This window comes from Trichomycterus rosablanca, chromosome 1 (assembly GCF_030014385.1).
Source record: "Trichomycterus rosablanca isolate fTriRos1 chromosome 1, fTriRos1.hap1, whole genome shotgun sequence".
Classification (NCBI taxonomy): domain Eukaryota; kingdom Metazoa; phylum Chordata; class Actinopteri; order Siluriformes; family Trichomycteridae; genus Trichomycterus; species Trichomycterus rosablanca.
In genome coordinates this window covers 3,165,832-3,190,495 of record NC_085988.1, presented here as the reverse complement: position 1 = coordinate 3,190,495, position 24,664 = coordinate 3,165,832, and the positions used below count along the sequence as shown (strand labels likewise).

General features: G+C 39.8%; 2 protein-coding genes and 1 pseudogene across 2 annotated transcripts; all 3 read right to left on the bottom strand.

Moving 5' to 3' along the window:
- LOC134316935 (uncharacterized) overlaps positions 1-8,653 on the bottom strand; it is a 75,384-nt pseudogene extending 66,731 nt beyond the window's left edge.
- Positions 8,654-9,967: 1,314 nt separating this feature from the next.
- On the bottom strand, positions 9,968-17,322 carry LOC134325457 (zinc finger protein 436-like). Its single transcript, XM_063007660.1, has 7 exons — positions 17,285-17,322; positions 16,834-16,955; positions 16,531-16,644; positions 15,315-16,406; positions 11,244-11,360; positions 10,948-11,061; positions 9,968-10,825 (listed from the first exon to the last, which is right to left on the bottom strand). Exons 2-7 carry the CDS (start codon positions 16,943-16,945, stop codon positions 9,981-9,983), a joined length of 2,394 nt encoding a protein of 797 aa, XP_062863730.1. The 5' UTR covers positions 16,946-16,955; positions 17,285-17,322; the 3' UTR covers positions 9,968-9,980.
- A 1,637-nt stretch (positions 17,323-18,959) lies between these two features.
- On the bottom strand, positions 18,960-20,370 carry LOC134317286 (zinc finger protein 239-like). Its single transcript, XM_062998105.1, has 2 exons — positions 20,298-20,370; positions 18,960-19,969 (listed from the first exon to the last, which is right to left on the bottom strand). The coding sequence occupies exons 1-2, from the start codon at positions 20,341-20,343 to the stop codon at positions 18,987-18,989; spliced, it is 1,029 nt and encodes a 342-aa protein (XP_062854175.1). The 5' UTR covers positions 20,344-20,370; the 3' UTR covers positions 18,960-18,986.
- Between the last annotated feature and the right edge of the window lie 4,294 nt (positions 20,371-24,664).

Here is a 24,664-nt window from a genome sequence, read left to right as displayed (position 1 = left end):
GAGTTTAAAACTCTCAGTAAAACTGTTTTACTAAACTAGCATTGTACATTATTAACGACATTCTTTGTTGTTTTACTCCAAAGGCATTCTGATGGAAACCTGTTTACCCGCCGAGGTTAAGGATTAAAGTCGAGACTGCCGTGACAACGATGCTGCTCCTGCCGGATGTGAGGGGTCTGGAGTAATTGCATCAAGAATGACAAGAAATCACTACAGACTTTATTAAAGACTACACCGAAGAACAACTCTATTATTATTGTTTATTTATCTATTTATTACCAGTTATAACTTTTAGTTAATTTAATTCTGTGTTTGTATGATTTGTGTAAATCCTATTTATTTAAAGTTTCCTCCAGGCCACCCAAGAAGGATGGGCCCTGCTGAGTCTGGTTCCTCTCAAGGTTCTTCCTGTAATTTTCAGGGAGCTTTTCCTTGCCACAGTTGCCCTCGGCTTGCTCAACAGGGGTTTTTGTATCTGTTGGTCCTGGATTTTGTAAAGTTGCTTTGAGACAATGTCTATTGTAAAAAGCGCTATATAAATAAAGTTGACTTGACTTGAATATAGGGTTATCTATATAGGGTAATCTATATAGGGTTATATGGGATTATCTATATAGGGTTAAATAGGATTATCTATATAGGGTTATATAGGGTTTTCTATAGGGTTATCTATAGGGTTATATAGGATTATCTATATAGGGTTATCTATATAGAGTTATCTATATAGGGTTATCTACATAGTTATCTATATAAGTTATATAGGGTTATCTATAGGGTTATATAAGATTATCTATATAGGGTTATATAGGATTATCTATATAGGGTCATCTATATAGGGTTATATAGAGTTATCTATATAGGGTTATCTACATAGGGTTATATAGGATTATCTATATAGGGTTATCTATATAGATAAGGATTATAGATAAGATTATAGATATCTATATAGATAAGGATTCAACTCCGACCCCCGACGCATGTGGCAGGGCATTCAGGTCATCAGCAACTACAAACCCAGCAACTCCACCCCGATGACTACAGATGTCTCCTTCCTGAACGAGCTAAATGACTTTTATGCTCGCTTTGACAAAGACAACAGGGAGACGGCTACTCAGACCAGACTCTCTGCAGACCTCCAGCCCCTCACACTCTCCTCCACAGACGTCTACACCGCACTGAGCCAGATCAACGCTCGCAAAGCTGCTGGTCCTGACGGCATTCCCGGGCGAGTGCTGAGAGCATGTGCGGAGCAGCTGACTGGAATTTTTACGGACATCTTCAACCTGTCCCTCACCCAGGCAGCTGTACCTACATGCTTCAAATCCACCTCCATTGTACCAGTGCCGAAACACTCCAGCCCGACATGCCTGAATGACTACCATCCTGTAGCACTCACACCCATTGTTATGAAGTGCTTCGAGCGACTGGTCCTGGCACACCTTAAGAACTGCCTCCCACCCACTCTGGACCCACATCAGTTTGCATACCGCAGCAGTAGGTGTACAGAGGACGCAGTCTCCATGGCGCTGCACTCTGTGCTCACACATCTGGACAATAGCAACACATACGCACGAATGCTGTTTGTTGACTTCAGCTCAGCATTTAATACTGTAATCCCCTCTAAGTTAGTCACTAAACTTGGAGATCTGGGTATTAACACCTCCCTCTGTCACTGGATCAAGGACTTTCTGACCAACAGACCTCAGCGTGTTAGGTCAGGCCACACCTACTCCATCACCATCTCACTCAATACAGGGGTACCACAGGGCTGTGTGCTGAGCCCATTCCTCTACTCCCTTTTCACCCACGACTGCAGGCCTGTGCATGGATCCAATTCCATCATTAAGTTTGCTGACGACACCACGGTGATTGGACTCATCAGTAACAACGATGAGACAGCCTACAGGGAGGAGGTACAGCATTTGGCCACATGGTGTGAGGACAACAACCTGCTCCTCAACAACAACAAAACCAAAGAGCTCATCGTGGACTTCAGGAGGGAAGGAGGAGGCACGCCCGACCCCATTCACATAGACGGAATAGCTGTTGAACGTGTCTCCAGCTTCAAGTTTTTGGGGACCCATATTTCGGAGGACCTGTCCTGGACCACCAACACCTCCAGCTTGGCCAAGAAGGCTCACCAGCGCCTCTTCTTCCTGAGGACACTCAGGAAACACCACCTGTCTTCGGCCATCCTGGTGAACTTTTACCACTGTGCAATAGAAAGTATCCTGACCAGCAGTATCACAGTCTGGTATGGAAACTGCACTGTTGCGAACCGCAAGGCACTGCAACGAGTGGTCCAGAGGAAACGCTGTCTGCGTCGAGCTCGCAGCATTCTTAAGGACTCCTCCCACCCTGCACATGGACTGTTTGCCCTTCTGCCCTCTGGCAGGCGCTTCAGGAGCCTCCGGACAAGGACTACCCGATTAAGGAACAGCTTTTTCCCCAGAGCTGTCTCCATATTGAACTCTGTCCCCCGTTAACCCCCCCTCACATCTCTCCTCCTAGCTAAATGCACTACAACATTCTATCCTTATTCCGCTTAGTATTTCATTGGTACATACCTCATTTGTACATAAATCCCATATATTTTGTATACATCTGTTTACCATGTTTTCACATATACATTCCTTAATCGTGTCCATAGCACCTTAATCACTTTAACCTGCATAGCACCTTAATATTAATCTGCACCTTAATATGTATATTGTTTTTAGCTACATATCCTGTTTATAGTATAGTTTATAGATCCTGTTCATACCACTGCTATTTACCCACTGTAAATAATGTATATCATAAATACTGTATATCCTGCACTTTCTGCCTATTGCACTTCTGGTTAGATGCTAAACTGCATTTCGTTGCTCTGTACTTGTACATGTGTAATGACAATAAAGTTTAATCTAATCTAATCTAATCTAATCTATATAAGGTTATATAGGGTTATCTACATAGGGTTATATAGGATTATCTATATAGGGTTATCTATACAGGGTTATATAGGATTATCTATATAGGGTTATCTATATAGGGTAATATAGGGTTATCTATATAGGGTTATATAGGGTTATCTATATAGGGTTATATAGGATTATCTGTATAGGGTTATATCTCTGGGGTTATAATTCCTAGTGCCTGGTGCAGTCCATTCCTTTTGAGTTTAGCTAGGGTATTTTAAGCCTGTTAACTGCAGTATTGTCATTAAAAGGTTTAATCTGTGTTTGTTTTTTGATTATTGATAATAAAGTGTTGTTGGACTTCTACGTGGGTTGTCTTGAATTGCTCACCACCCAGATTAAAAGTACTTCTTGTGTTTTAGAAAAGTAAAATCTTTATTGATAAAGTACCACTGAACTAGAGGTCCTAGGGCTCTGAAACTCCTAGGTAGCATAGTTGGCTACATATCAGTCATTGTGACACAGTAGGCATCACAATAGTAGTAGTGGTGGCAGGGGTAATAATAGTGGTAATAGAATAACAGAACTAGTGACAAAATACTACAAGAAATAAAACTTTAAATAAAAATGTTATTTTGCTCAAGATAAAAAAAAAAAAGTCTTACTGAGTTCATCTGTATCTTCAGGTTCTTCCTTCTTCACAGGCTTCATCTGGAAACCTCCACACTGTTGATCCACTGGGGTGAGGTGTTCCTCAGAGATGACTTCCACAGGAATTAAAGATCTTTCACCTGAAATTCCATCAATATGTGAAGAAGAAACTCAACAACTGGAGGAAATGTAAGTGGAGCAGACTGGAGTGTAGCAGCACTTCTCTACAGGACAGTACGGTACAGTATAGGTTCTAATCCCACTATCCACATTCTCCTATTATTTCTACTGATTAGTGACACATCGCTCCATATTTACTTACAGAAGAAATAATCGTCCTCATCTTCATCTTCTTCCTCTTTTATTAGAATCTTCTGGAATTCTTCATGTTGTAGATCCATGGCGGTGTCGTGTCTCTCTTCTGCTGACTGCATTATTAAAGATCTAATACAAAGATAGATAGATGTACTTATTTATTCTTGGAGGAAAATTTAAATACAAAATAAAACTCGATGTGTTTCTATTAAAATGTTAGATTAAGTTCTGAATTGATTCATTTTGCTAGATCGGTTCAAACGAGTCGGTTCATCAGTACTGAATCATGTGTGATGCTACCGGTTAGCGGAGCAGCTAGTAGTTTGTGTGAAAAGGAAGTTAAAGCTCCTCAAATCCTCACAGTGATATTTTATTATGGACGCTTATTTTATTAATAATTAGAATGTAGTTCATAATTAAAGTGTATTAAATAAATAAGTAAATATTTTACTTACAGATGATTCAGTTTAGTACAAACACACCAGCTGCTGCAGCTTCTCCTTCTTCTGTATGAATTGAGCTGGTTGATGTTCAGGTTTATTAGCGCCTCTACTGGACTGCAGTGTGAGGACTGATAACACCACCACATTCATTCATTCAGCTTTATTAAGCCTGATCAGGGTCGTGGTCCTCTTATAATTATAATTTACAATATATTTAATCACAAATAATCAAATAATTTGCTGTGTTTATGTTGTGGTTCATCCTGTAACAAACTCTGTAGATTAAACCCTGATGAATAATTCAGCCTAGAGATTATTAAAACATATATTAAAATATATATAATTTCACATCACTACGCTTTCTATGCACCTTCTTTGGGGCTATTTTAATATCTAATTTTACAAATATATATATATATATAGAAAGAGAGAGAGAGAGAGAGAGACAGTCGTATGGTATACTGTAATTACCTGAACTAAGATTGCCCACATTCTCCACCATTTGTTAGAACATTAAGTTACATTAAGAAAAATCTTGCTGCTCAGATCTTCTACTCCAGCGTCATTTGCTGAATATGAGAAGGGGGGGGGGGGGGGGTCCTCAAGATCTTGAGTCATCAAACACAGACAGTCAGAGTAAAACTTTAAGTTTATTATGTGAATCACATCCATCCATCACATGGACTTTTTACTCTGCTCCCGTCTGGGAGACGATACCGCAGCATCCGGACTAACACAACCAGACTGTGTAACAGTTTTATCCCTCAAGCAATCAGACTCCTAAACTCAGTACTGTAACAATTTCCTCCGGACATTTTCTGCTGCCACACACTGAACTGTATTGACTGTTACTTGCATTTTTGACTATGTTACTTGCATTTTTGCACACCTCCTGGAAATGCACAATAATTTCTGCACCTTACTTGTATTTTGCACCATATTTACTTTTTAGGCACCTTATCTGCATTGCCAATTTTACGCTGCTAATGTACATGTCACTACCTCAGGAACCATTGTACCATCTATTCACCATCATGTACTAACACTTGTCTTTAGTCCTGTGTTCTAATTACTTGTTTAGATTAGGGATAATAAGGAATATCTTTTGTAGTTATTTATTATAGGATTTTTTGTATTATTGTTGTATTTGCACTGTTTTGTATTTACACTGTTTTGTATTTACACTGTTTTGTCTTGCACTTTTTGTACCGTGTTACACCGTGATCCTAGAGGAACGCTGTTTCGTTTCAATATGTACTTGTATGTAGCTGAAATGACAATAAAACCTCTCTGACTCTGACTCTGAATGAAGCAAGTTTATATAGATGGTGTCTGTGTGAGAAATGTGAGCCTATGCCAAAACTTATAGCTCTAACCTAAGTTAATGGTTAGGGAGCTGAGATTGGAGAGAACATGAAACCTGTTTACACAGGTGCTGTGGTCAAAGTAAGAACAAGTGACCAAAAGTTTATGGACACCTTCATATTATATCTATCAATTAATAAATGAAATGAAGTTGATTAGACAAAACATGAAATATCTCAGGTTACAAACACTAAGTTCTTTATGATTATTTGCATTTTCCATGCTGTCCCAACTTTTCTCATTTGGGGTTGTAGATTAAATACAATTACAATACAAATTTCATGTTGATGTTTTACCATCACAATCACATTCATTTATTGTAAACCTACAAAATTACTAATGTATATTCAATATAATAAAAACAATAAAACAACTAACGTTTAAACATTTCAAATGTGGAATGAAAGGGAACTCATACGGCTAGAATGTTAAAGGATAAAGGCAACTATTAAACAGTTCAGTTCCTTAAGGGGCAGAAAAGTCCAAAAGTCTTGGGTTACTTTTCCACCACAGTTATCTGGATTAAGAATCCATCTGTAAACATCACTCAGTAGCTTACACACTCACTCACATACACTCGCACCACAACCAATCGCTCGATCACACACTCATACTTGCTCACCTAATAACAAACCCTGGTGATTGTGTTGTGAATTAAGTATACAAAATTAAACCGTTAGTTTATTTGGTAGAATTTGATGTGCGACACTTGTGTTTCTTAAAGGTTGATGAATAAGCTAAATATTTCCCACACTGTGAGCACTGATATGGTTTCTCTCCGGTGTGAATGCGCTGGTGTTTTTTGAGATGAGTCTGTCGATTAAAACTCTTCCCACACTGCGAGCAATAATACGGTTTCTCTCCTGTGTGAATGCGCTGGTGTATTTTGAGACTACTCTGTCGATTAAAACTCTTCCCACACTGTGAGCAACAATACGGTTTCTCTCCAGTGTGAATGCGCTGGTGTATCTTGAGACTATTCTGTTGATTAAAATACTTCCCACACTGTGAGCAATGATACGGTTTCTCTCCAGTGTGAATGCGCTGGTGTATTTTGAGATGAGTCTGTTGAATAAAACTCATCCCACACTGTAGGCACTGATACGGTTTCTCGCCAGTGTGAATGCGCTGGTGAATTTTGAAAGCACTCTGTGAATTAAAACTCTTTTCACACTGAGAGCACTGATATGGTTTCTCTCCAGTGTGAATGCGCTGGTGTATTCTGAGACCACTCTGGAACCTAAAGCTCTTTCCACAGTCCGAGCACTGATAGGGTTTCTCTTCACTGTGAATGCGCTGGTGTGTTTTGAGACCACTCTGTTGAATGAAACTCTTTCCACACTGTGAGCACTGATACGGTTTCTCTCCAGTGTGAATGCGCTGGTGTGTTTTGAGGGCACTCGTGGACCTAAAGCTCCTCCCACAATGTGAGCAGACGTTTCCTTCTTGCTGTTTCCCCTGGTGAGACGTGTTAATGCTGACAGGATCAGAGGACGTTTGCTGATTACTGGAGCTTCTGGTTGGCGTCAGATCCTCATGTTCAGTCTCAGATTTCACCAGCGCATCATATTTATCATCACTGCAGCTCTTGATGTGATTGTGGAGCTGATTTTGGGCTGTACAGAGAAATGAACACAAAAAGCAGAAGAAATCAAATATACTTTATAATATAGTAAAGGAGTGGTGGTAGTAAGAGTGGTATAAGTATTAGTAGTGATGATGGTAGTAGTGGTAGTATTAGTGATGATGGTAGTATTAGTAGTATTAGTGGTGGTGGTAGTATTAGTAGTATTAGTGATGATGGTAGTATTAGTGATGATGGTAGTATTAGTAGTATTAGTGATGATGGTAGTATTAGTGATGATGGTAGTATTAGTAGTATTAGTGATGATGGTAGTATTAGTGATGATGATGGTAGTATTAGTGATGATGGTAGTATTAGTAGTATTAGTGATGATGGTAGTATTAGTGATGATGGTAGTATTAGTAGTATTAGTGATGATGGTAGTATTAGTAGTATTAGTGATGATGGTGGTAGTATTAGTAGTATTAGTGATGATGATGGTGGCAGGACTAGTGATACCTTATTGAATAAAATATGTTACGTAGCTCAAGATCACAAAAACACTTTACTGAGTTCATCTGTATCTTCAGGTTCTTCCTTCATCTGGAAACCTTCACACTGTTGATCCACTGGGGTGAGGTGTTCCTCAGAGATGACTTCCACAGGGATTAAAGATCTTTCACCTGAAATTCCATCAATATGTGAAGAAGAAACTCAACAACTGGAGGAAATGTAAGTGGAGCAGACTGGAGTGTAGCAGCACTTCTCTACAGGACAGTACGGTACAGTATAGGTTCTAATCCCACTATCCACATTCTCCTATTATTTCTACTGATTAGTGACACATCGCTCCATATTTACTTACAGAAGAAATAATCGTCCTCATCTTCATCTTCTTCCTCTTTTATTAGAATCTTCTGGAATTCTTCATGTTGTAGATCCATGGCGGTGTCGTGTCTCTCTTCTGCTGACTGCATTATTAAAGATCTAATACAAAGATAGATAGATGTACTTATTTATTCTTGGAGGAAAATTTAAATACAAAATAAAACTCGATGTGTTTCTATTAAAATGTTAGATTAAGTTCTGATCGATTGATTCATTTTGCCAGATCGGTTCAAACGAATCGGTTCATCAGTACTGAATCATGTGTGATGCTAACGGTTAGCGGAGCAGCTAGTAGTTCGTGTGAAAAGGAAGTTAAAGCTCCTCAAATCCTCACAGTGATATTTTATTATGGACGCTTATTTTATTAATAATTAGAATGTAGTTCATAATTAAAGTGTATTAAATAAATAAGTAAATATTTTACTTACAGATGATTCACTTCAGTACAAACACACCAGCTGCTGCAGCTTCTCCTTCTTCTGTATGAATTGAGCTGGTTGATGTTCAGGTTTATTAGCGCCTCTACTGGACTGCAGTGTGAGGACTGATAACACCACCACATTCATTTATTCAGCTTTATTAACCCTGATCAGGGTCGTGGTCCTCTTATAATTATAATTTACAATATATTTAATCACAAATAATCAAATATTTTGCTGGATCATGATGCTAACTGGATGGATTCATGTAGATCTAAACTGGTGATGCTGGGTAACCAGCTGAAGCATCAGTATAATAAAGTGTTTACATGAACACAGAATGGTGCAGGAACTCGGTGCTTGTTACTGTATGAAAGTTCTGTTCTCAGCTGCTGGAGTTTGTTATTGTTAGATGCAGATCTTTTTATTTAGGTGTTCCTCAGACGTGACGTGTTCCTCAGACGTGACGTGTTCCTCAGGGATTCACCTCCGTGCTTACAGTCGCAGGAGCCATTTTCCACACGCTGACTGGGCCATGTTTAGGGAGGCTGCAGCGTATGAGGACTCTACCAACTTGGAAGACACTTGCCACATCAGAAAGTGCACTGATAACATCACTGTCTCTAAGACGATCAGCACCCGACCCAACCAGAAGCCGAAAACGACGAGCCCCCGTACTGCTGCACATCTTACAATGAGTTTGCAGGAAGAACGAGACAAAATAAAAGCTGAAACACTAAATCACTTGGTCTCCTCTGTGCCAAAACGTCTTTTAAGTGGTGAAAAGGAACGGCAACATTACAAAGTGGTAAATGCTTTACTGTCCCAACTTTTTTTGGAATGTGTTGCAGGGCTGAAATGCAGGAATGGATGTTTATTAATAAATGAAATGAAGTTGAGCAGATAAAAGATGACATATCTCAGCTTCATCCTGTCTGACATCAAATAAAAGTCAATGTAAGAAACTTGTAGGTTGGGGTTGTAGATAAAATACAATTACAATAAAAATTGCATCTTGATGTTTTACCGTCACAATCATTTCACAATTCATTTATTGTAAGCCTATAAAACTACTAACGTATATTAAATATAATAAAAACAACTAACGTTTAAAGGAATGTTAAATGTGGAATGAAAGGGAACTCGTACAGCTAGAATAATAAAGGATAAAGGAAACTATTCAACAGTTCAGTTCCTTGAGGGGCAGAAAAGTCCAAAAGTCTTGGGTTACTTTTCCACCACAGTTATCTGGATAAAGAATCCATCTGTAGACATCACTCAGTATCTTACACACACACACACACACACACACACACACACACACACACTCACTCACACACACACACTTACACGGTCAATCCTCACCCACAACCAATCGCTCGATCACACACTCATTCACTCACACACTCACACACACTTACACTTAATTAAACCGTTAGTTTATTTGGTACATTGTGATGTCACACTTGTGTTTCTTAAGGGTCGATAAATAAGCTAAATATTTCCCACACTGTGAGCACTGATAGGGTTTCTCTCCAGTGTGAACGCGCTGGTGTTTTTTGAGACTACTTTGCCGATTAAAACTCTGTCCACACTGCGAGCACTGATACGGTTTCTCTCCGGTGTGAATGCGCTGGTGTGTTATGAGACTACTCTGTTGAATAAAACTCTTTTCACACTGGGAGCACTGATACGGTTTCTCACCAGTGTGAATGCGCTGGTGTGTTTTGAGATCACTCTTTTGATTGAAACTCTTCCCACACTGTGAGCAGCTGTGTGGTTTCTCTCCAGTGTGAATGCGCTGGTGTGTTTTGAGCTTTGTTTGATGATTAAAACACTTCCCGCACTGTGAGCACTGATACGGCTTCTCTCCAGTGTGAATGTGCTGGTGATTTTTGAGTGTACCCTGTTGACTAAAACTCTTCCCACACTGTGAACACTGATACGGTTTCTCTCCAGTGTGAATGCGCTGGTGTTTTTTAAGAGTACTCTGTTGATTAAAACTCTTCCCACACTGTAAGCACTGATACGGCTTCTCTCCAGTATGAATGCGCTGGTGTGTTTTGAGAGCACTCGTGGACCTGAAGCTCCTCCCACAATGTGAGCAGACTTTCCCTTCGTTCTGTTTCCCCTGGTGAGACGTGTTAATGCTGACAGGATCAGAGGACGTTTGCTGATTACTGGAGCTTCTGGTGGGCGTCAGATCCTCATGTTCAGTCTCAGATTTCACCAGCGCATCATCATATTTATCATCACTGCAGCTGTTGATGTGATTTTGTGCTGTACAGGAAAGTGGACACAAAAAGAAAAAGAAATTGTTGTTTATTTCTGGTGGTGGCAGGACTAGTGATACTTTATTAAATAAAAATTTTATTTTGCTCAAGATAAAAAAAAAGGCTTACTGAGTTCATCTGTATCTTCAGGTTCTTCCTTCATCTGGAAACCTCCACACTGTTGATCCACTGGGGTGAGGTGTTCCTCAGAGATGACTTCCACAGGGATTAAAGATCTTTCACCTGAAATTCCATCAATGTGTGAAGAAGAAACTCAACAACTGGAGGAAATGTAAGTGGAGCAGACTGGAGTGTAGCAGCACTTCTCTACAGGACAGTACGGTACAGTACAGGTTCTAATCCCACTATCCACATTCTCCTATTATTTCTACTGATTAGTGACACATCGCACCATATTTACTTACAGAAGAAATAATCGTCCTCATCTTCATCTTCTTCCTCTTTTATTAGTATCTTCTGGAATTCTTCATGTTGTAGATCCATGGCGGTGTCGTGTCTCTCTTCTGCTGACTGCATTATTAAAGATCTAATACAAAGATAGATAGATGTACTTATTTATTCTTGGAGGAAAATTTAAATACAAAATAAAACTCGATGTGTTTCTATTAAAATGTTAGATTAAGTTCTGATCAATTGATTCATTCTGCTAGATCGGTTCAGGAGAATCGGTTCATCAGAACTGAATCATGTGTGATGCTAACGGTTAGCGGAGCAGCTAGTAGTTCGTGTGAAAAGGAAGTTAAAGCTCCTCAAATCCTCACAGTGATATTTTATTATGGACGCTTATTTTATTAATAATTAGAATGTAGTTCATAATTAAAGTGTATTAAATAAATAAGTAAATATTTTACTTACAGATGATTCACTTCAGTACAAACACACCAGCTGCTGCAGCTTCTCCTTCTTCTGTATGAATTGAGCTGGTTGATGTTCAGGTTTATTAGCGCCTCTACTGGACTGCAGTGTGAGGACTGATAACACCACCACATTCATTCATTCAGCTTTATTAAGCCTGACCAAGGTCGTGGTCCTCTTATAATTTACAACGTATTTAATAACAAATAATAAAATACTATCTGTGTTAATGCTGTGGTTCATCCCGTAACAACCTCTGTAGAATAAACCCTGGGGGTACTAGGGTTACCCTCTTAATTCCTTATCTGTACTGTCGTTATTGGCTATTATTTCATGTCAAAGTACGGAGCCCCTTAGGGGTCAATAACAAAAAAAAATTATGTGAATCGTAAACAGATTACTAAACCGAGGGTATGGATTACTAAACCGAGGGCACGGATTCCTAAACCATGGGTACGGATTACTAAACCGAGGGTACGGATTACTAAACCGTGTGTACGGATAACTGAACCGTGTGTACTGATTACTGAACCGAGGGTACAGATTACTAAACCGTGGGTACGTATTACTAAACCGTTGGTACGAATTACTAAAACGTGTGTACGGATTACTAAACCGAGGGTACGGATTACTAAACCGAGGGTACGGATTACTAAACCGTGTGTACGGATAACTAAACCGTGTGTACGGATAACTAAACCGTGTGTACGGATTACTAAACCGTGTGTACGGATTACTAAACCGAGGGTACGGATAACTAAACCGAGGGTATGGGTTACTAAACCGTGTGTGCGGATAACTAAACAGAGGGTACGGATTACTAAACCGAGGGTACGGGTTACTAAACCGTGTGTGCGGATAACTAAACAGAGGGTACGGGTTACTAAACCGAGGGTACGGGTTACTAAACCGTGTGTACGGATAACTAAACAGAGGGTACGGATTACTAAACCGAGGGTACGGATTACTAAACCGTGTGTACGGATTACTAAACAGAGGGTACGGATTACTAAACCGTGTGTACGGATAACTAAACAGAGGGTACGGATTACTAAACCGAGGGTACGGATTACTAAACCGTGTGTACGGATTACTATACCGAGGGTACGGATAACTAAACCGTGTGTACGGATAACTAAACAGAGGGTACGGGTTACTAAACCGAGGGTACGGATTACTAAACCGTGTGTACGGATTACTAAACAGAGGGTACGGGTTACTAAACCGTGTGTACGGATAACTAAACAGAGGGTACGGGTTACTAAACCGAGGGTACGGATTACTAAACCGTGTGTACGGATTACTATACCGTGGGTACGGATTACTAAACCGTGTGTGCGGATAACTAAACAGAGGGTACGGATTACTAAACCGAGGGTACGGATTACTAAACCGAGGGTACGGGTTACTAAACCGTGTGTGCGGATAACTAAACAGAGGGTACGGGTTACTAAACCGAGGGTACGGATCACTAAACAGAGGGTACGGATTACTAAACCGTGGGTACAGATTACTAAACCGTGGGTACGGATTACTAAACCGTGTGTGCGGATAACTAAACAGAGGGTACGGATTACTAAACCGTGTGTGCGGATAACTAAACAGAGGGTACGGATTACTAAACAGAGGGTACGGTTTACTAAACTGTTGGTACGGATTACTAAACTGTGTGTGCGGATAACTAAACAGAGGGTACGGATTACTAAACCGAGGGTACGGATTACTAAACCGAGGGTACGGATTACTAAACCGTGTGTGCGGATAACTAAACAGAGGGTACGGATTACTAAACAGAGGGTACGGGTTACTAAACCGAGGGTACGGCTTACTAAACCGTGTTTACGGATTACTAAACAGAGGGTACGGATAACTAAACCATGTGTACGGATAACTAAACAGAGGGTACGGATTACTAAACCGAGGGTACGGGTTACTAAACCGTGTGTGCGGATAACTAAACAGAGGGTACGGATTACTAAACAGAGGGTACGGGTTACTAAACCGAGGGTACGGCTTACTAAACCGTGTTTACGGATTACTAAACAGAGGGTACGGATAACTAAACCATGTGTACGGATAACTAAACAGAGGGTACGGATTACTAAACCGAGGGTACGGATAACTAAACAGAGGGTACGGATAACTAAACAGCAGGTACAGATAACTAAACCGAGGGTACGGATCACTAAACAGAGGGTACGGATAACTAAACAGAGGGTACGGATAACTAAACCGAGGGTACGGATAACTAAACCGAGGGTACGGGTTACTAAACCGTGTGTACGGATAACTAAACAGAAGGTACGGGTAACTAAACAGAGGGTATGGGTTACTAAACCGAGGGTACGGATTACTAAACAGAGGGTACGGGTTACTAAACTGAGGGTACGGATCACTAAACAGAGGGTACGGATAACTAAACAGAGGGTACGGATAACTAAACAGAGGGTACGGATAACTAAACCGAGGGTACGGGTTACTAAACCGTGTGTACGGATAACTAAACAGAAGGTACGGATAACTAAACAGAGGGTACGGATTACTAAACCAAGGGTACGGGTTACTAAACCGAGGGTACGGATTACTAAACCGAGGGTACGGGTTACTAAACCGAGGGTACGGATCACTAAACAGAGGGTACGGATAACTAAACAGAGGGTACGGGTTACTAAACCGAGGGTACGGATTACTAAACCGAGGGTACGGATTACTAAACCGAGGGTACGGGTTACTAAACTGAGGGTACGGATTTTGCTCTTCACATATTTTTTTTTCGTTAGTGACCCCTAAGGGGCTCCGTATCAAAGTGACTGCTGTGAGAAAACTGTTGTACACCAGGTCTGTGCAGGACATGCTTCAGCATCACATACAAGGCTTTAATTTATTTATAAAATAAATCTGCTAATATGTATGACACCAACTTTTAATCACATTATTCCTTTAAAAATGCCAGAAATCACAGAATTCGAGGGACAAAATTCAAGTTTTGAATACATTTAATCCTGTTTGAATTGGTGTAGGCGTGTTCTTACAGCAATTACTATGATATCCATACATCAGCATAGTAATCTAGTAATCAGCATGTTATCTACACCCGCTCTCTGGGTAAGGTCATAGCCTCCCATGGCTTCTCCTACTACTCCTCCGGATGCTCCGGTTTTCTCCCACAGTCCAAAAACATACAAGTGAGGTAAATTGGAGATACTAAATTGTCCATGACTGTGTGAACTGATCTTGTGTAATGAGTAACTACCGTTCCTGTCATGAATGTAACCAAAGTGTAAAACATGACGTTTATATCCTAATAAACAAACAAACAATTGTCAGACATGCTTTCATTTCTATTCTATGCACTCCAATGAGCACCCTCCTCCCGATAAAACTCCTATTCATCCTCTGTACATGTTCACACCATCCCAATGTCTCTTCTCTAACTCTGTCTCTAAAACATCCCCTCTGCAGCATCCCTCTAATAAACACGTTCCTAATCTTTCCTAAGTATGGGAATATGAGCGGTGAGATGTGCAGAGGTAATTACAGACAGGTTTAAAATGGAGGGGGTACTGCCTCATCAAACTGCCATGCATGCGTACACACGCACACACACGTTTATTTGGTACAATCGAATGTGTCACACTTGTGTTTCTTAAAAGTTGATAAATAAGCGAAGCATTTCCCACACTGTGAGCACTGATACGGTTTCTCTCCAGTGTGAATGCGCTGGTGTGGCTTGAGATGACTCTGTTGCTTAAAGCTCTTCCCACATTGTAAGCACTGATACGGTTTCTCTCCAGTGTGAATGCGCTGGTGGATTTTAAGATAAACCGGTGTATTAAAACTCTTCCCACACTGTGAGCATGGATACGGTTTCTCTCCAGTGTGAGTGCGCTGGTGTTGTTTGAGATGACTCTGTTGATTAAAGCTTTTCCCGCACTGTGAGCACTGATACGGTTTCTTCCCAGTGTGAATGTGCTGGTGAATTTTAAGATGACCCGGTGTATTAAAACTCTTTCCACACTGTAAGCACATATACGGTTTCTCTCCAGTGTGAATGCGCTGGTGAGTCTTGAGACCACTCTGTGCATTAAAACTCTTCCCACACTGTGGGCACTGATATGGTTTTTCTCCAGTGTGAATGCGCTGGTGTTCTTTGAGGTAACTCTGTTGCCTAAAACTCTTCCCACACTGTGAGCACTGATACGGTTTCTCTCCAGTGTGAATGCTCTGGTGTTTTTTTAAAGCACTCTGTGTATTAAAACGCTTCCCACACTGTAAGCATTGATATGGTTTCTCTCCAGTGTGAATGCGCCTGTGTATTCTGAGGTCACTCGTGGACCTGAAGCTCTTCCCACACTGTGAGCACTGATACGGTTTCTCTCCAGTGTGAATGCGCTGGTGTTTTTTTAAAGCACTCTGTGTATTAAAACGCTTCCCACACTGTAAGCACGGATACGGTTTCTCTTCAGTGTGAATGCGCCGGTGTATTCTAAGGTCACTCGTGGACCTAAAGGTCTTTCCACAATGTGAGCAGACGTTTCCTTCTTGCCGTTTCCCCTGGTGAGACGTGTCAATGCTGACAGGATCAGAGGACGTTTGCTGATTACTGGAGCTTCTGGTGGGCGTCAGATCCTCATGTTCAGTCTCAGATTTCACCAGCGCATCATATTTATCATCACTGCAGCTCTTGATGTGATTGTGGAGCTGATTTTGGGCTGTACAGACAAATGGACACAAAAAGAAGAAGAAATTGTTGTTTATTTCTGGTGGTAACAGGACTAGTGATACTTTATTAAATAAAAATTTTATTTTGCTCAAGATTAATAAAAAAAGTCTTACTGAGTTCATTTGTATCTTCAGGTTCTTCCTTCATCTGGAAACCTCCACACTGTTGATCCACTGGGGTGAGGTGTTCCTCAGAGATGACTTCCACAGGGATTAAAGATCTTTCACCTGAAATTCCATCAATATGAAGGAAACTGGACAACAACTCAACAACTGGAGGAAATGTAAGTGGAGCAGACTGGAGTGTAGCAGCACTTCTCTACAGGACGGTGCGGTACAGTACAGGTTCTAATCCCACTATCCACATTCTCCTATTATTTCTACTGATTAGTGACACATCGCTCCATATTTACTTACAGAAGAAATAATCATCCTCATCTTCATCTTCTTCCTCTTTTATTAGAATCTTCTGGAATTCTTCATGTTGTAGATCCATGGCGGTGTCGTGTCCCTCTTCTGCTGATTCCATTATTAAAGATCTAATACAAAGATAGATAGATGTACTTATTTCTCCTTGGAAGAAAATTTAAATACAAAATAAAACTCGATGTGTTTCTATAACAATGTTAGATTAAGTTCTGATCAATTGATTCATTCTGCTAGATCGGTTCAAACGAATCGGTTCATCAGTACTGAATCATGTGTGATGCTAACGGTTAGCGGAGCAGCTAGTAGTTTGTGTGAAAAGGAAGTTAAAGCTCCTTAAATCCACACAGTGATATTTTATTATGGACGCTTATTTTATTAATAATTAGAATGTAGTTCATAATTAAAGTGTATTAAATAAATAAGTAAATATTTTACTTACAGATGATTCAGTTTAGTACAAACACACCAGCTGCTGCAGCTTCTCCTTCTTCTGTATGAATTGAGCTGGTTGATGTTCAGGTTTATTAGCGCCTCTACTGGACTGCAGTGTGAGGACTGATAACAGCACCACATTCATTCATTCAGCTTTATTAAGCCTGACCAAGGTCGTGGTCCTCTTATAATTATAATTTACAATATATTTAATCACAAATAATAAAATATTTTGCTGTGTTAATGCTGCGGTCCATCCTGTAACAACCTCTGTAGATTAAACCCTGGGGTATTGGGTTACTCTTTCAATTCCTTATCTGTACTGATTAAAGGCTTTGATAGGTTCTCTTATCATAATTGGCTTCTTTAGGTGTTTATTTTAATATTTAGTTGTTGTGCTGTTCATTCGGGGAAGAGTTTAGCAAGCAGAGATGGTTTAAATGTGAATATTTATACTTTAAAACTTCATGACTTCCCATTTCAGCGTTTCTCTAGTTTCACTATAGTGGCATCATCACCATCTTTGAGTCCGGCTACGCTGTGTGTCTTTACTCTGCTTATTATTAAATCTCCCGTCCTTGAATATTGTTACAGTATCGTTATTGGCTATTACTTCATGTCAAAGTGTCTGCTGTGACAAAACTGTTGTACACCAGGTCTGTGCAAGACATGCTTCAGCATTACAAACACAGGTTTAATGTATTTATAGTCTGCTAATATGTATAACAGCAACGTTTATTCACATTATTGCTTTCAAAATGCCAAAAAACACAGAATTTGAGGGAGAAAATTAAAGTTTTGAGTACATTTACACCTGTTTGAATCGCAGTAGACGTGTTCTTACAGCAATCACTATAATATCCATACATCAGCATAGTAAAAACATACAAAGAGAATGAACATGTGGCATATTTAGATTATATTGGTTACAATTACCAGACAGGGCGGCACAGTGGGTAAGTGGGTAGCACTGTCACCTCACAGCAAGAAGGTCCCGGGTTCTTTCTGTGTGGAGTTTGCATGTTCTCCCTGTGTCTGCGTGGGTTTACTCCGGGAGCTCCGGTTTCCTCCCACAGTCCAAAGACGTGCAAGTGAGGTGAATTGGAGATAATAAATTGTCCAGGACTGTGTTCGATATAACCTTGTGAACTGATGAATCTTGTGTAATGAGTAACAACCGTTCCTGTCATGAATGTAACCAAAAGTGTAAAACATGACGTTAAAATCCTAATAAACAAACAAACAATTACTTTTATTTCTATTCTATGCAGTCCAGTGAGCACCCTCCTCCCGATAAACCCTTATTCATTTTCTGTACATGTTCACACCATCCCAATGTCTCTTCTCTTAACTCTGTCTCTAAAACATCCCCCCTGCAGCTTCCCTCTAATAAACACGTTCTTAATCTCGTCCATTCTTGTATCTCCCAACGGGAATCGCGGCATCTTCATCTCCAGGTTCTCCTGAATTTGCTCTCCCCTCTTGCTACAAATCAAGTCATCCACAATTATAACAGTCCATGATAAATATTCCTGCCTAACCTCATTTGTCAGTCTGTTCATGACCATTGCAAACAGGAAAGGGTGCTGAGAGAGGAGCTGTGGGATTATATGAGGAAACTGAGAGAATAATTAAGTATGTAAATATGAGCGATGAGGTGTGCGGAAGCAATTACACACAGGTGGAAGGGGAACCACACCCACACATGTTTATTTGGTACAATCGAATGCGTCACACTTGTGTTTCTTAAAAGTTGATAAATAAGCTAAGCATTTCCCACACTGTGAGCACTGATACGGTTTCTCTCCAGTGTGAATGCGCTGGTGTTGATTGAGATGACTCTGTTGCTTAAAGCTCTTCCCACACTGTGAGCACTGATACGGTTTCTCCCCAGTGTGAATGTGCTGGTGAATTTTAAGATGACCCGGTGTATTAAAACTCTTCCCACACTGTGAGCACGGATACGGTTTCTCTCCAGTGTGAATGCGCTGGTGTTGTTTGAGATGAGTCTGTTGATTAAAGCTTTTTCCACACTGTAAGCACTGATACGGTCTCTCTCCAGTGTGAATGTGCTGGTGGATTTTAAGATGACCCCGTGTATTAAAACTCTTTCCACAGTCTAAGCACATATATGGTTTCTCTCCAGTGTGAATGCGCTGGTGTGTTTTAAGAGCACTCCGTGCATTAAAACGCTTCCCACACTGTGGGCACTGATACGGTTTCTCTCCAGTGTGAATGTGCTGGTGTTCTTTGAGATGACTCTGTTGCCTAAAACTCTTCCCACACTGTGAGCACTGATACGGTTTCTCTCCAGTGTGAATGCGCCGGTGTTTTTTGAAAGCACTCTGTGTATTAAAACTCTTCCCACACTGTAAGCATTGATACGGTTTCTCTCCAGTGTGAATGCGCCAGTGTATTCTGAGGTCACTTGTGGACCTAAAGCTCTTCCCACAATGTGAGCAGACGTTTCCTTCTTGCTGTTTCCCCTGGTGAGACGTGTTAATGCTGACAGGATCAGAGGACGTTTGCTGATTAATGGAGCTTCTGGTGGGCGTCAGATTCTCATGTTCAGTCTCAGATTTCACCAGCGCATCATATTTATCATCACTGCAGCTCTTGATGTGATTGTGGAGCTGATTTTGGGCTGTACAGGAATGTGAAGATGAGGAGCAGGAGGAATCGTTCTTTATTTCTGAAGCAGAAAATAATAAAATATATTTTATATAAATAAACATTGTTAGTAAATGTTATAAATGAAAAACATTATTCATCCAAACTGAGATCCTGTGCTTATGTACTTTAACGTGATTCATCCTGAATTATCTTTATGAGTAGTAGTGATGGTGGTGCTAGTAAAAATAGTAGTAGTTGTAGTGGTGGCAGGGGTAATAGTAGTAGTAATAGTAGTGGTAATAGAGTAACAGAACTTATTTCCTGGAGAAATAAATAAGATCACAAAATTCTGCAAGAAATTCAGACACAAATAAAACTTATTAAATAAAAATGTTATTTTGTCTTACTGAGTTCATCTGTATCTTCAGGTTCTTCCTTCTTCACAGGCTTCATCTGGAAACCTCCACACTGTTGATCCACTGGGGTGAGGTGTTCCTCAGATGGGACGTGTTCCTCAGGGATTAAGGTTCCTTCACCTGAAATTCCATCAATATGTGAAGAAGAAACTCAACAACTGGAGGAAATGTAAGATTGTGGGTTTGGTACTACAGTACGGTACAGTATAGGTTCTAATCCCATATTCACACTGGTGTAAATGTGGCGTATTGCTCCATATTTACTTACAGAAGAAACTTTCATCTTCATCTTCTTCCTCTTTTATTAGGATCTTCTGGAATTCTTCATGTTGTAGATCTACAGGAGCGACGTGTCTCACTGCTGCTGATTCCATTATTAAAGATCTAAAGATATAAACAGTAAATATTAAAGTAAAATATATTTAATAAAACCTGTTAGAGCTGCAAACAAACCCAGAATAACTTGATGTGTTTCTATAAAACTGTAAACACTGATTATAAAAATAACCGATCAATCGGTTCATTTTGCTGAATCGGTTCATCGGTACTGAATCATGTCAGATGCTAAAAGCGGAGCAGCTAGCACTCTGTGTATTTAAATGAGTTAAAGCTTCACAAATCATCACGCTGATACTTTATTATGAACTGTAGTTTTATTATTATTTAGAATGTAGTTCATAATGAATAAATAAATCAATACTTTACTTACAGATGATTCACTTTAGTACAAACACATCAGCCACTGCAACCCCTTCTTCTGGTGTGAGTTGAGCTGGTTGAGCTACAACGTTCAGGTTCATTAGCGCCTCTACTGGACTGCAGTGAAAACTGATAACAAAACAACATTCTCAAGTTCAGAAGTGAGTTTGAAAAGTCTAACTAGATAACTAGTTAACCAGATGAGTTAACATATCACAAACAATAGCCAGCAATAGTGACAGGACATGAGATCACCAGACTGCCTGGAACCCAGACCCCCAGGATCAGAGTCACACATCCCTGGTTGGAAAAGACTGATAAAAAAACCAGAGTAGATAGATAGATAAATAGATAGATCACTTTATTAATCCCAGAGGGAAGTCAGGTATTAAAACAGCTCAGGGCAGTGTTGCCAACTCCCCAGTAAGGAAGGTAGCTATTGGCTGTCCTAAAAGTGGCTAAATGATGCCATCGCCTAATTTGCATAAGCATTAGCACATGTTGATAGGTCTATCTCTTATTATAAATAGTGGTAGCACATCTCGATAGATTCATTGATTTGTATCTCAGACATATATCTCAAATGTATTTATTAGGATTTTAATTTAATTAAATTTTATATTAGCCAGTATACAAAACATTTTATACTAAAGAGGGCACCACAGACAGTTGGGACTTTTAAAAAGAGACTCAAAACCTTTCTTTTTAGCAGAACTTACGAATATTTTTTAATTAATGTAGTGACTGCAGCTATTTTTTTATTCTAATTTTTTTTTTTTTTTTTTACTTTTTTTCAATTGCTTCTTTTTTGTAGTGATGTCTTTTATCTTATGGCACTTTGATATTTGTACCAAATGTAAAGTGCGTTACAAATTAAATGTATTATTATTATTATTAAATAATATGCTAACCCTCTTTGAAGCATATCTTCTAAAGTTTTGCCTCTGTGATTTATTAAACCCTGTTAGATAAGATCCCAGTGAGAAAACTATAGATCACACAGATCTTATCTATCTAATTAGAACTGAACCGACACAGGAAAAGCAACAAAAATTGTTTTATGTATACAAACAGCTAAGTACAAGATAACGTAATAAATGCTCAACATATTCACTCAGTAATGAACTTTATTAGACACGACCTTTACTGTACCAGATGAACTGATAAAAAAGCACAAAACTGAAAAATAACCGAATACATTTTGTGTTGTCATAATGTTAAGGTCGCAGATGATTATTTAAAAATGATCGGCTTTGCTTGATGTATGAAAAACACTTTTAAATCACTGAACTCGTGTATAAACGTGGTTAAATAAAACGTTAACACATAGCATTAGACAAACACCTGTTATTCAACTGTTTGCAATTAAGTATTGACAATTTGAGCACCTTGCATAGTCACATAATAACGGCATTACATACACTTAAACTTTTAAAGGAATTAAAACTAATACCACACATCACTAACTGCTAGCAGAAATAAATCAGGCAAAGGTAGCAGCACAGAATTATAGGCGTTCCACATAACGAGTCAAAAACCGATGTGCGCATGCTCGGTAGGATAAATCAACAGAACGACAACACCCACTGCTAGTCAAGGACAGTAACTGCAGAACGAGTTGCTAGATTTAGTTGCTAGATTTGTCGCTAGTCGCTTTTTTGAAAAAAAGTCGCTAGAGGGGTCTGAAAACTCGCTAAACATAGCGACAAAGTTGCTAAGTTGGCAACACTGGCTCAGGGTACAATAGAAACAATATTAAGTAAATAAAAGACTCAGTTCAAAATTATTAATTAAATAGGCTTGAGGTGCGTAAGAAATATTAAGTAAGCATTGCAGTACAATGTTGGTAGAAATAAATACAATATATATGCAATATGTAACATAACAGAAAAATTTAAAAAGTGTCTTGTCATTAAATGTCCAGAGATGTGCAGTGAAATAAACAGAGTAACAGATAACAGATCATGCTTCATAAGTCTGGTATTAACTTAGTGAGCGATGATGTCCCGGCACAGTGGGGATGAGTTATACAGTGAGATCGCTGTTAGTACAAAGGATTTCCTGTAACGTTCCTTCTTACAGCGGAGCTGGATGAGTCTGTTACTGAAGGTGCTCCGCTGTCTGATTAGGAGGTCATGGAGGGGATGTGATGGATTGTCCAGTATGAAAAAAAGTTTGTTTAAAGGCCTCCTTTCGACCACCAACTCGTAGTCTTCTAGTGAGCAGCCCAAGACTGAGCCAGACTTCCTGATCAGTTTATTAAGTTTTTTTGCATCTCCCGCTCTGATGCTGCCTTCCCAACACACTGCTGCAAGGAACACAGCCCCCACAACAGTCTGGTAGAAAATGGTCAGCATCTTGCTGCACACATTAAAGGACCTGAGCTTTCTCAGAAAGTAGAGTCTGCTCATCCCTTACAGGCTGTGTAGAGTAAATAAATATATTTTTAATCTGGATTTGAAAATGGAAACTGTGGGTCTGCCTCAAAACTTAGTGAACTGCCTTGCAGGCCACTGCCTACCTGGGCAGCTGCCTAAGTAGAGAGGATTCTGAGATATTCTAACTGGTTAGACAGTGATTATGTCATCTGTTGTCCCCGCCCACTGCCCTACTAAGCTAACAGAGTTAGCCTCAGGCCATTCAAACCAATGGGCTGAGACAACACAACACGCTAGCATGCCAGCTAACATCTCGTTCCATGTAGCCAAAAACTGTTAAATTGTCACGAACATCAGTAGGTAGACAGCCTTCTTCTCAAGTCCTGTTTGTTATCACTGGAGATTTTATTCATTTAATCCCTTCTACATCCTGCTACATTATGCTAGCTGCCCTACTCAGTCATAATAAGGCATTGGACTTGCTATATGCCACTGTCGAGAAGTCCTATAGCAGACCATAACCTGGTGCACCTGTATAAACCATTTGTACTGAGGCCACTCGTGGTGACAGAGACAGTCAAGAGGCGGTCTGCTAAAGCTATGAGTATCCTGAAGGGCTGTTTTGTGACCCCAGTGCTGAGATGTATTAGAATATGACTGTGGTAGCAAACTTTTTTTCTGCTCACCTGAGAGGTCAGGGTCACTCTGACCCACTTATGAAACGTGTTTTTCACATATTGACACAGATGTTACTTATAAAACTTGTTCTTTGCATATTTTAGCAGTCAAACCTTGCCTGGGCAGGCCACCATTTAAACTTATTTCTGCGTATCTTGCAGGACTGAACATCTTGGGAACACAGCAGGGATCTTATCTGTTGTCGTCCTGCCTTTGGCCTTTGTCCTTATCACTTGGGCTCCTGCCCAACTTTTTCTAATTTGGGGTGTTGTATATATATCAGGAATCCTCCAACAATTACTTACAATGGGTTGTAGTGAAAACAATCTAAACCATTTAAATTAATTTTGGCCACATTTAGATCAAATACAATTACAATTTCTTGATAAAAAAAGTCATGTTGATGTTTTAGCATTACAATCACATTAATTAACTGTAAACCTACAAAATTACTAACGTATATTCAATAGTCTGTTGATGCATGCTCAATAATCCAGGTACACAAAACCACAAAGTTGAATCAGTTCATCTGGACACTAGTTTACTGTAGAGAAACGTTTCGTCACTCAATCCAAATGACTTCTTCAGTCTGAGCTGGTGGTG

Coding starts and splice junctions, on each gene's coding strand:
- LOC134317286 (XM_062998105.1), bottom strand. CDS start 20,343: ATGAAGCCTGTGAAGAAGGAAGAACCTGAAGATACAGATGAACTCA. Junction 19,970..20,297: donor TGAAGATACAGATGAACTCA/GTAAGACAAAAT, acceptor TTTCTGCTTCAG/AAATAAAGAACGATTCCTCC.
- LOC134325457 (XM_063007660.1), bottom strand. CDS start 16,945: ATGGAATCAGCAGAAGAGGGACACGACACCGCCATGGATCTACAACAT. Junction 16,407..16,530: donor TGAAGATACAAATGAACTCA/GTAAGACTTTTT, acceptor TTGTCTGTACAG/CCCAAAATCAGCTCCACAAT. Junction 10,826..10,947: donor TGAAGATACAGATGAACTCA/GTAAGCCTTTTT, acceptor TTTCCTGTACAG/CACAAAATCACATCAACAGC.